The 12,491-nt window shown below is 37.4% G+C and overlaps 1 protein-coding gene across 1 annotated transcript; it reads right to left on the bottom strand.

The window, feature by feature from the left end:
• Positions 1 to 832: 832 nt before the first annotated feature.
• On the bottom strand, positions 833 to 7,885 carry NDUFA4 (NDUFA4 mitochondrial complex associated). The gene is made up of 4 exons (XM_082472197.1): positions 7,726 to 7,885; positions 6,234 to 6,322; positions 5,478 to 5,538; positions 833 to 1,050 (listed from the first exon to the last, which is right to left on the bottom strand). The coding sequence occupies exons 1-4, from the start codon at positions 7,765 to 7,767 to the stop codon at positions 994 to 996; spliced, it is 249 nt and encodes an 82-aa protein (XP_082328323.1). The 5' UTR covers positions 7,768 to 7,885; the 3' UTR covers positions 833 to 993.
• Positions 7,886 to 12,491: the final 4,606 nt, after the last annotated feature.

Genomic DNA, 12,491 nt, shown 5'->3' with positions numbered 1-12,491 from the left:
CAGTTCCTGACATGTAAAATGTGCTATTACTTCGTAAACACAAAGATTTATTATACCTATATATTAAAATCCAAAATTGTCTCACTAAATTCCTCAAGTTTCTATAATGTCATGATTTACATATACCTATGTGGAAAGTTGATATATGACATGGTTAATTCTTGATTAGCCACCACTGAACCATTGAAATGTTCTGCTCATTTGATCATTTGAGATCCAGCTAAAAGGTCAGAGCTATGTAGCAGGTAACATCAATATACACCCAAACATTTTCTCTTACCAAATTCCAATTCCACAGCCCATTCTTAAAAAGTTAACTCTCACTCAAAATTGCTACTAACATACTTTCTAGCCTTTGAAAACCTGCCAAGACTCAGCAGAAGTTCTCAAGAGCTCTTCTTGGCCACTAGTTCCATGGTTAGTAGCGATGGACTCAGATCCAACAATCCCCAGCCAGACCACAGCGACTAACAACCTTAAAAATCTTCAGCAAAGAGAACACCATGGTAAAAACCAGCATTAACAACTGCACATACTTCGACATCAGCCAGTAACAGAAATCTAGAGGTTTTCATTTTGCCCATGCCAAAGAGGCTTGAATAATCTTGCCAGTCTACGTTCGATTTCCAGTTCCAGTTCTTAAATATGCCCTAGTGTTACCAATGGCCTACACACAAAATAAAAGTGTTTTATTAGAGCAGCTTAAAGTCTTATTTTCAAATTACACGAATACACAGAAATTCAAGAAACTCCTTAAATTCTAACAGTTTATTTCCTATACCCTAAGTTATAAAATTCAGAGTAGAGTTTCGGCATTAAATAGTGACACACATCAAGTTTCAAACTATTTATTAATCAGTGTAAACCCCATCACAATACACCAACATGATTTTGTGCATTTAAAGGGTAAATATTTCCTGGTTAAGTGGAAAATTGTGCGGATGGCTTCTGGAAGACCTTCATTCTAAGCAGCTTTATAGTGAAACATTTCATTTAGAAGTCTGGACCTTCTTTCTTCAGTTTGCTGTAATCTACATTCACTGAGTAGAACTTGGAAAAGAAAAAAGATGTTTTAGATAATCAATCAAATACACAAAGATGGTACAGAAGTTTAAGATTATTTTTATTCAGCTTTCTATAGTAATAATTACAGACATTAATTTTGTATTAGGAATATTTAACAATATAAAAGTCATTCAAACAAAGACATTAAAATTCCAGTTCTTTAATAATGGTTTTGGTAAGGTAAAAATATTCAATCTTCCTCAGAAGAGCAGTGCCAGTATAATCTGGTAGAACCTATAAAAAAATTCTTCTATTTCAAGGTGAATAATTATGAATTTCTTCTGATACATACTTCCAATTCTTATGTTTTTACTTCCATCTCCACTACATACATGGGTGACTCTCCAACAGAATAGAGAAATACCAGTTATCATCCCTATTTGGTTAGCAAAGGGCTATAATTTAGATGGGAAAGATTTATAGCAATAAAGATTGGCTAGTAATATAAAGTAATACTTCGTTGTGTGTTTGTTTCCATACTTTTTAGATACAAATTGGCCTGCTTTGATGGCTTTTCTGTCCATTTTCTCTCTCTCACTTAGATGTTTCCTTAATTTCCTAACCCAGAATGCATCAAAATCAAATTCACACCTGACCGCCTTTGGTACAAAAGCTTTTAAACGGTACAGTATTTCTGCTTTTAAATAATACTGTATTTTGGAAGCTTTGTAATTTCCATAAATTTCCTCATATTCAACTTAAATTTTAGAAATATATCTTACTATCATTACTTAAAAAAACTGCCTCTAACTCTTAAGAATTTTTTTAAAAAATGATTTATATTTGATACTGCTCTAGAATTCCTACTGAGGAAACATTAGGATTTGTACATAAGCCCAAATAAAGCTATAATCTTGAGTTTACTCATTCTTGTGCCAAAGAACACTGAAGAGGCTGTGCTATAATTACTTGGAGACTACATTATTTAACTCCAAAAGAACCAAAACTGCAGAATTATCATCATTTTCTTCAATTTTTAAGCAAGAAGCTCATAAATCTGTGTCCATTATTTCTTCAAACCCTTTTCTTTATTTCTCCAAACATACCCTAACTTCTTTATCTCTAATTGAAAAATTCTTATTTTATTTGACTTTTAAAAAAAGAAAAATTCCCAGGTTGTGAAGCTTATCCTTGAGATACGTACACAGACTTTTATAAACTTTATAAACATAAAAGTATGAATCAGTCATAAAGCAGTATTTTTTGTTCTGACAGTGTTCTCCTATGAAGCAACTGAACTAGACAATGAGACTTAAAAAGAAACTAACTGTATCATCTCTAACGTATTAACAAAATATTAAAGGGAATATTTATAAAAGGAACTGCAGGTTATATTTTAAGAAATAAATATTTATTGGGCTCTTCTAATAGATCCCAGGCACTGCAGGCAGAATGCTTTATGTTTATCTTAATTATCACAACCTTACTCATTCTTACTTTATAAAAGAAGCCACTGAAGATCAAGTAATATGACTTGCCAGAAGCAGGATCAAGCCCCTACACCCAAGCAGAGTGGAAAGGTCACAGTACCTTTGCTAATTTTCTCAAAACTAAGCAGGTTTCTGATGTATTTGCTTTTATTCGGTTCCATGTGCCAGTATCAAAATACTCCGTCGAAGTTATTTTCAAATCTGCTTTATTTTTCAGCTTCCATGACCACATTCCTTTTCTCAATTTAACGGTGGCTACCTTTAAGGTTTTTGTAACAATAGTTGGGAAGGCACAACATATTCTGATCTCGGCTTTGGGGCATTTTATTCAGTTGAGAAGTGTTGCTAGGCCTTTAATGCTTAAATCCTATTTTAGCCCCCTGTCTTGTTTGTATTAGTTAGCTTCTGCTAGATTGTGAAGTAGCAAAAAATAACCACCAAATCTTAACGGCTTACAAGAAAGGTCTATTTTTCATTCACATTATATGCCTTTATAAGCTGACTGCCCTGTGTTCTCTTCATTCTAATCCTGGGCTGAATGAGTAGCCCTTAACTGTCAATTTGGTCTCATGACAGATGGAAAAGAACAATGGGGGAACTACATACTGGCTCAGAAGTGGCAGATAGCACTTCCCCTCACTTGATTTGCCAGAGCAAGTCACATGGCCAAATCTGATGTTAATGGGCCAGAAAAAAAATTATCTCAGGTGAGGGGAAGTGAATGATAGAGAAAGAATAATCTAGTCTACTAGTCTTCTAGTCTAGAAGCAGTAGTAGGCATCATCCACTCCAGGCTCACAAGCTTCTGGACTTGATTCCCTTTTATTTCTGCTTGCAAATGTCCCAATTCTTCTAAACTCATCTCTTGGCAAGTAGAGCCAGCAACAGTCCACAAACATCCTGTTTTCCAAAAACCTTTTCTATAACAAACTCTTTAGGCACATGGTCTTCTTTCCAAGTTATAGCAGGTGACACCTTATCAAATATTTTGCCATTACATGATTCATTTTTCCAGGCTCTAATACCAGTATCTTGGCTATTCACAGCCCAATCTATGCCACCACACACATTCGTTTTTTGTTGCAGCAACGTTCCATTTCCAGCTCACATGGCCTCATACTGGCAGGTATTTTCATGTTCCAGAACATGATTAATAAGTAGCTTCATTAACATAATCACTTGAGGAGCTTTCTGAACTATATACGCAGAGACTCCAATATGCTCTTTGATGGAAGGACTAAGGCCTGTTTTTTTTGTTTTCTTTTCTTTTTTAAAGTTTATTGGATGTGGAATCATTTTCTCCAGAATGGACTAAAATTTATAGGACAGAAAAAACAGGATGCCTGTGTATCATTTTTTGAGTCAAAATGTGACACAGATTAGATGGTTCACTTCAGCTTCACTAGTGCATTTTTGTTTGTTTCTTGTAGCAAGATCTGTTTAGAGATTTGGAAGCCAAATTATAATCAGAAGGTTGAGTGGAAAGCTTGGAATCTGTAAAAGGTGACAGTTATCTTAAAAGTTGTTGTCATCAGTAATGACAGCATCCATCTCCATCAAGGAGGTATATCTGCTAAGGGGTCCTGAACACTCCTCGGTCAAGACACCTCTTCTTGAGAGTGCTCAAAGAAACTGCTATTTTTTGATGAAGCAGCCTGGTATAATGGAAAATTCATGGCAAGTTATATACTTTAAATGGGTAAATTGTACGGTATGTGAATCATACCCTAATAAAGCTGCCCCCCACCCTTTTTGACATTGCAAGGATTTTATCTTCGTATGCAAAAATTTTACAGGTAAGTAAAGCTGTGTTTGGGGAATCAATGGTCTCAGATTTTCAACTACATGGATGGACCTTAAGGGCATTATGCTAAGTGAGATAAGTGAGACAGAGAAAGACAAATACTGTATGATATCACTTAAATGGAATCTAAAAAACCTGAACTTGTAAAAACAGAAAGTAGAATGGTGGCTACCAGGGGATGGGGGGGTGGGGAAATTAGGGAGATGTTAAAGGTACAAACTTGCAACTACCAGACCAACAAGTTCTGGAGATTTAATACACAATATAGTGATTATAGTCAACAATACTTTATTATAAACTTCAAAGTTGCTAAGGAACTATCTCTTAATTGTTCTCAACACAAAAAAAGTGATAATTATGTAACATGATAAAGGTGTTAGCTAACACTACTGTAGTAATCATAGTGTAATACATAAATGCATCAAACAACAAGTTGTACACCTTGAGCTTATACAATGTTGCACGTCAATCATGTATCAATAAAACAAATAAAAAAAAGTAAATGGCGTCAGTCCATGAAATCATTCTTTGGAAGAGTAGTTTCACAAACCAGTTTTCCAGAAAGATGTTAAAAAGTTTATCTAGAAGGTTTATGGTAAAATATAAGTTTCAACTGATTTTCATTTCTTCCTACTAATTCTCAGCTGAAATATGTCAACCATACCAAGAAGAAAGAACAGCCGACCAAACCAGCCACTAGATTAGTGCTACTCAAAGTGTGGTCCATGGACCAACAGCATCAACATCATCTAAAACCTTATTAGAAATGCAAATTCTCAGCCTCTGCAACAGATCAACTGAATCAGAATCTCTGGGGATGGAGCTGAAGAAGATGCCTATGTACACTGAGGTTTGAGAACCACTGCACTACACTACCCAAGAGCAAAGAAAATATTAAACAAGAACTATACTATCTCTTTTTTTTCTTAGTCAAATCAGTAGAATTGAGACATTATCTTCATTTCACATACAGAGTCTAAAGCCTGTGAATAAAATCCTTAGAAAAAATATTTGTTAGAAAAATATGCCATTCTAATTTCACAGAACAATCTAGCAATTCTTCTAAGTTCATTATAATAGAATTTTACTTGCAGATCCAATTTTTAAAAAACCCTACCCTATGACAAAGTTTATTAAAATACACTTTCCAGCAATTTTGAAGCAATTTTGTAGCTTACCTTGTACTGATCATTGGGACCCAGTTTGTTCCAGGGTTCTGGGTTATTCTTTTTGTCCCAACTAAAAGAAATAAAACATTATAACTGTTAGAGTAATAAAACACTATTTAAAATAGTCTTGTACTCAAGAAGCTAACATTTCAAATAGATTAATCCCACTTCCTATCAGGTGAAGGATGGTGTTATTTTCATTATGGAGTTGAGAGACAGGATTCATAATAAGCAACCTCACGTAATCAATTAGAAAAAGGTACAACATAGAGCCTCTTGGGGCAGCTGTTCTTGTCCCTATCCTTGTCACAAAAAACTTTACACTTGGCTTTTACTAGTGTTTTCTATTTCATCAATGAAGTGATATATAGAAAACTGCATAGAAAAACAATGAAACAACCTTTTCCATGCCTGTTCTTTTACAACTTCAAAAAGAAGCATTCCCTATTGTGGAAAACAGGCAAAAAACACTTAAACATACCAGCAACCCTGACTGTTTTATAAAAACAATTATCTCGATCCTCACATTACAAAATAGGTATTAGCAGTTCTACTCAACCAATGAGAAAATGAGACTCAGAGAAATTCAGATAATTTCATGAACCAGAAAAAGTAAATGACAACAGTAAAACCGGGATCTGAACTTACTGTATGACAACAAATTTCAGGTTCTTTATACTACTTGATGCTGCCTCCCTAGAAAGGCTGTGGCTCCTTAATCAGTCTGATAAACCATCAAAGTTCTAAACATTTTTAAGCACTTACCTGACATCTGGATTGAACAATGCCAGGCGCAAAACATACAGTGCTGCTCCAGTACCTCCCGCTCCAATAAATATGAAGAGGGGGATCAACTGGAACCAAAAACAAAATAGACAAGAATGAAGAGTCATCTTCAAATACCTACATACTGATAAAAATAAACTGAAAGACTACAGTAGTTTCTACACATTGATTTCCAAGTCTCAAGCCATCTTTTTATTTTATGTTTTTAAAAAACTTCAACAGCTTTATTGAGGTTTAATTTACATGCCATAAAATTCATTAATTGCAAGTATGAAACCACCAATGATTTGTAGTAAATTTATAAAGTTGTACAACCATCCCACGATACAATTTTAGAACATTCTCATCACCCCAAGAATCTCTCATGGCCACTGCAGTCACTCCCCATCCCCACACCCAGCCTCAGGCAACCACTAATCTGCATTCTATCTCTATAGTTTTACCTTCTCTTCAAACCGTCTTTCTAATCTTGTCTTAAAATTTGAAAAAAGATAGACCTCATATTGAGGTAAGATTTCTTATAACTACATTCAAAAGAAAGAAATGTAATTTCCAAAGGATGTGAAGATAATTCTGGTTTAAATGTGGAAAAAGTTACATTCAAATTTTAAATTTTCCCGTAAAATATATCGCCTTTTTCACTTAATATTTATACATCACTCCCATTAAATTTCCCAATTTCTTTCATCTCAAGGCTTGAAAAACAAGCTCTTGGCAAATTACTTAAGCTTGCTTCGATACAGACGTTACGAAAAATAAAAATTCTGTTAAATAAAGAGTCTGAATGAACAAACAGAAACATACCTATTATAAATACCGGTTTTACGCATAATCTCTGAAAACGTACTGCTACCAACGTTTAATGCGTCGTTAGGCAACTGGGTTTAAGATAAAAATTAAATATTGCGTAATTGATTTTTAGGGCCACAGCACGTTGATATGCAGGGGAAAATGTGAGATACAAAAGAACTCAACTGCGATTAAACTCCGCACTACAAAAATCCCCCCAAATATCAAGACGTCCAGACAAACCGAGCATTCTAAGATCAGAGACCCTCATATATTTGCCTCAAAGCCTCATGGTGCAATGCAGTGAATACGAGACTCTAAACAGCACAACAAATAGGGTGCCTGACCTTTGCTGGTCTTTAACCCACACAGCGCAAAACTATCCCTCTTGGTCCGACCAACCTGCAAGAGGACGCGCGCCCACCACACTGTTCCAACATTTTATTTTCCTCGAGAGCGTCCCTCACCTTTCGTGTGCCAGGCCAAACCCCACAATGCAAGGCGTGGAAGGTCAGAGCTCAAGGTCCTGGGGCAACCAGCAGAATAAGACAAAGTGAGGCAGGGTCCAGACCCGAGAAACGGTAAGAGGCTGCGAAGGAGAAAGCTCCCAGGGAACTGAGGCAGCCGCAACCAGACACAGGATGCACAAGTGAAAACACTGGGAAAGGGTTTAAGAACTTACGCTAGGATGCTTCTTGGCCTGACCGATGATCTGGCGGATCATGGCTGCGACAGAAGCCTCGAGTCCAGAGGGAGAGAACGTCAAACTCGCAAGGCCCGGGACTGTAGAGCCTTCGTGCCGAGGAAGGGCGGACGTCCAAAGTCACCCAGCACCTCCTACCTGAAGGACCCCTGGCTCGGAGGACGGCTTGCGACAGGAGGGCCCGGATGCGGCTGTCCTAAACAGTGCCTGTTTTGATCCAGCAGCTCTCGCGTCCGCTCTAACGTGTCCAAATCAACAGCGTTCAACTGCAAAGTGAAACATTCTCATTCCTATGCTATGCATACTTCTGATGGGTAATTTTTTGCGTCAAAAGTAGAATCCTTCGATTGACTACACAGGCACTTTCTCGGTAGGCCCCGTGTTTAAAGAGGAGGAGGACAGGCGGACGCACGGACGTCGCGCTCTGCGAGCCGGGTCCTTTTGCTAGCCTCCAGGGAGCCGGGTCTGCGCGCCGAGACGCTGGGGGCGCGCGTGCGGGGCGCGCGCCGGCCGCCGTGACCGCCGCTGAGGGAGTTGCGAGGCGCCTTTGGCTGCTGAGCGCCGGGCGACTGGAGGGCAGGTCGAGTCTCTAGCCGCTAAGGTCAGCGACTGCGGTTTAAAAATACTGCAGCTGCTTCCTGTCCTTGACTGTCGTTTACGGGCAGAAGTTAGAAACTAGTAAATGACTTAAAGATGGCAGTTGTCCTGTCAGTGTGATCTATAAACAGTTCCTGGTCCTAGCTTAAGTGTTCAACGCTGCAAAGACCTTTGGAACATTGCCACTATCCTCTCCCCGGGCCTGAAATTGCATTCTAAAAATATGTTTTTATTGGTCGTGTCGCTACACATAATCTTTTCTTGTACCCCAATACAATTGTCATTTATCTGTTTGTTTTTGTGTTTTAACCCGAAAGTCTTCCCTGGGACAGGCTTTAGTGGACACTCTGAACCCCCTCCAACCCCATACGTAACTTAAAGCATCAATCAAATGATCACACAAGTAATTGGGCCTGGAAAGAATAGGAAAAGTCACCTCTGAAAAAGTAATGTTAGACCTGAAGAAAGAATAGACGTTAACCAAGTGAAAGGAAGGATGTAGGTATACAGAAGAGAGGTAATAGGTGTGACGGTCTGAAACTAAAGAGACTTTTTGAGAAGCTGAAGGAGGTCTATACGTATGGTTGGAACTTGAAGAGGGAGAGCAAGGCGGGAATCAGATCTGCTGGACCAATGGTCATGGGTTTTATGCTGAGAGCATTAGGGAGTTAAGCAAAAGCAAGATGTTGCGGTTGTAAATGATTGCTTTGTCAATGAAGAATGAATTAGAGGAGATAAACATGAAAGGGGAGGGACTGGTTAAGGGGTCGTTACAATAGTCCCTGTGAGATAATGGTAGCTTGGACTAGTATAGGGGATGTGATGATGACGAAAAGATTCCAGAGATATTTAGGAGGTAGCACCAAGACTTAGTGATTGGTCAGACATAGGGGAGTGGGAAGATGGGGGAGTCCAGGATGGTTTCAGAGGTTCAGTTCTGGCTGTGTGGATTTTGATGCCTATTATTGAGATAAAACAATAGAGAATGATGGATATGTATATATGTAAAACCCGAGTAGACTTCTGTAGGGCAGAAGAGACATATAAACTAGAAGAATACATTTAGGACTCAATTTATTTATTTATTTATTTAAGCCCACCACGCGTCTTGTGAGATCTTAGTTCCCCAACCAGGGATTGAACCCGGGCCCTCAGCAGTGAGAGTGGGAGTCCTAACCACTGGACCACCAGGGAATTCCCTAGGACTCATTTCATTAATAGAAAGTGAAGTCACGTGACTGAATGAGATTGTTTAGGGAGAGAAGGTTGAGTGACAAGAGAGATAAAGCACATGGAGCTGGGGAATGCCAATATGCAATGCTTAGGAGAGGAGAAATGGCCAACGAGGTAGCAAAAAAATAATAAGTGGTGATTATTAAGATGACATGTCATGAAGCTTATGAAGACTGGTGTCTTTTTCATTCATTCAGTAAATCTTTATTAAGTACCTACTCTGCATCTGGCACTGTTCTAACTAGGGAGATGGCAGTGAACGAAAAAATTGTTCCTCCCTAATGGAGTTTACATGCTGGTTAGGAAGACAAACCATAAACAAGATAATTTTAGAGAGTAACAAACCAATAAAATACAATAATGAGACAGAAGGACATGGGGGACTGGAGGAAAGAAGTTTACTTTAGTGAGAGTGGACATGGAAGGTTCCTCTGAGGTAATATTTGAGCTGAAACCTAAATGAAAAGAAGGAGGTAAACTGCTGAAGATCTGAGGGAAGAATATTCCAACTGTCAAAAATGGTTTTGAGATTTTAAAAAATAATAAATAAAATGCTCAAGGGAAGCCAGTGTGGCTGACCCATAACAAAATGAGATCAGAGAGGTTATAAAGGTCTCTCTGACATTGACCTTATAAACTATGGTAAGGAGTATGGTTATGTTAAAAGAAAATATCAGCACAAAAATCATGGAAAATACTTAGAAGTGAACACAGAAGCCTAATAGCAATAAGTGTAGGTAGGCTTTCATTAAAGAAATTAGAAACAGAAGACCTCTCCTTGCAATATTTTATTTTTAATGATAACACTTGGTAATAAAATAAGTAGGCATACAAGAATGCCACTGTTAATAAGAAAGTAAAATCCAGTGGCTTACTCTTTTGTCATTGACCTAGTTTCTAGAAGTAACAATAATATAGGTAGTCAAGTGATGCCTTTGGAATTGTTAACAAAGCAGGGTTAGAGAATATAAATTTCATTAAAAAAAATTTTTTTTGGCCACGTGGCTTGGGGGATCTTAGTTCCCTGACCAGGGATTGAACCCGGCCCTCCAGCAGTGGAAGCATGGTGTCCTAACCACTGGACCGCCAGGGAATTCCCTAAGTTGCATTAAAGATTAACCAAAATATCCAATTGTAAAAGTTTAAATTTTGCACATTAAAGTTAGGGGAGTCTGTGAGCAATATTTTAAGCAGAGATTGGAAGATTAGAAGTGACAGTCTGGAAAAAGAAGCCATAGTAAAATATACATATTGTAAAAACAAACTTTAGCTTTAGAAGTAGGATTGGTATGTGTGGTAGATTATATTGTGTACAAATCCCTGCTGCCTCTCCCTGGAAGGGGATATCACTTACTTGCCTCATTAATGTCAGGCTTGATAAGATGACTTGCTTTATTCGCAAATGAGATGTGAAAAGTAGCCTGTGTCATGCACAGGCAGAAGCTTTAAGAGCCAACAAATGCCATGTTCTGTCTCTTCTCTCTGCTACAAGATCAGCAATGGTGTAGATAGAGCCTTCTGTGTCAGGCTGAAAACTACTTGGAGCAGATATGTTGCTGACCTACGGTGGACATGTATTGAGAATGAAAAACAAACCTTTATTGTTGCAAGTCCCCAGATTTGAGAGTAGTTTGTTACTGCAGCATAGCCTAGCCTACTGTGACTAATACAGAATTTGGCACTGAAAGTGTGGTGGTGTATTATCATGATAAAAATCCTAAAATATATGACATTGGATTCAGGACCCAACAACATGTGACGAGGTAACTATTACCAGAGGCTAGAAGGATGGCAATCTATATTATGCAGTGCTGGAACATTTCATGAAACAATTCTCAATTAATTAGAAGGCAGTTAACATCCCTGATGAACTCAGAGCTTTCAGTGAAATGGCAGGCAAAGGGTATGTTAGGAACATGTGTCAGTTGCTATTCGCAACAGTTGACAAAGTAGTACAATAAAAAGAAGGACTCAGAAAATAACTGATCCATTTGCAAGTTATAATGATAGAGAATGGAGCATCTAGAAAGTTAGAGAAAAAAAAAAGAGGGAGATTTGCTTCCATATAGATGATATAGCCTGAACAAGGCAGAAGAAATAAAAGTTCATAGTGTAAGTGCGTCATGTGTAGAAGGAATCGAGATGAGTTCAGTGTGAGGGAGCTTACGTTGCATAAGGAGGAGTTATAGAAAATGAAATGGAAAAGGTTAACCCAGATTTTTGAGAAGTTTATTTGGAACTTTATCTTTTAGGCGGTGAAGATTCATAAGTTTTATATCTAAACACAGGATAAAACAACTACAGGGCATACTGTCTTAATCAATGAATTGGAGCTGTTTTTTACCATTCCACTCTGAAGACATGTGCCCTCTAGATTTCTTGTTCCTTTGTTTGATTTAATTTTGTGAACAACTTAAAAATCCAAAATATCAATTGTTCAAATTAAACGCAAGTTGTTCAGTGAATAAATCTAAAAAATCTAGGCAGTATATCAATAGCACCCCCAAAAAATTATTTCTCTTGCATGGTTTCTCTGAAGATTCAAGCCCAGAAAATTCTGGAAGGTATAGTAATTATATGTTGTTATTAATGTGTGACAGGAAAGAAAGAGCTTTATTCTTAGAGAAGAAAAATTTGATAAGTGAGCCATGGAGTGCAACTATATTAATGCAAATCTAAAGCAGAATCTTATATTTTTTACTCTGTTTGCATTTAGGCATTTAATTATTTTTCTAGCAGATAAATTGACAACCAGAGTTGTTTTTCTGCTAACACAAATACAAATTATACCTTCGCTTATTAATAAAGATTCTGTAGCTATACTTAATCTAAAAATAAAAATGTTTTTCCACAAGTATTGTGGTTGCTTAGTATAAACTGTATTTAATTATAAAATTTCTATAAGAAAAATGAAA

Source organism: Balaenoptera physalus (genome assembly GCF_965194825.1).
Source record: "Balaenoptera physalus genome assembly, chromosome: 8".
NCBI classification, from domain to species: Eukaryota; Metazoa; Chordata; class Mammalia; order Artiodactyla; family Balaenopteridae; genus Balaenoptera; species Balaenoptera physalus.
The sequence above is the reverse complement of the archived record's forward strand: the minus strand, read 5'-3'. Positions and strand labels throughout refer to the sequence as shown.

What these genes read in the sequence shown, in the direction of transcription:
- NDUFA4 (XM_082472197.1), bottom strand. Translation starts at nt 7,767, where the DNA reads ATGATCCGCCAGATCATCGGTCAGGCCAAGAAGCATCCTAGC. An exon ending in AGGCCAAGAAGCATCCTAGC is followed by an intron (nt 6,323 to 7,725) that starts GTAAGTTCTTAA and finishes TTTTGGTTCCAG; the next exon opens with TTGATCCCCCTCTTCATATT. An exon ending in TTGTTCAATCCAGATGTCAG is followed by an intron (nt 5,539 to 6,233) that starts GTAAGTGCTTAA and finishes TATTTCTTTTAG; the next exon opens with TTGGGACAAAAAGAATAACC.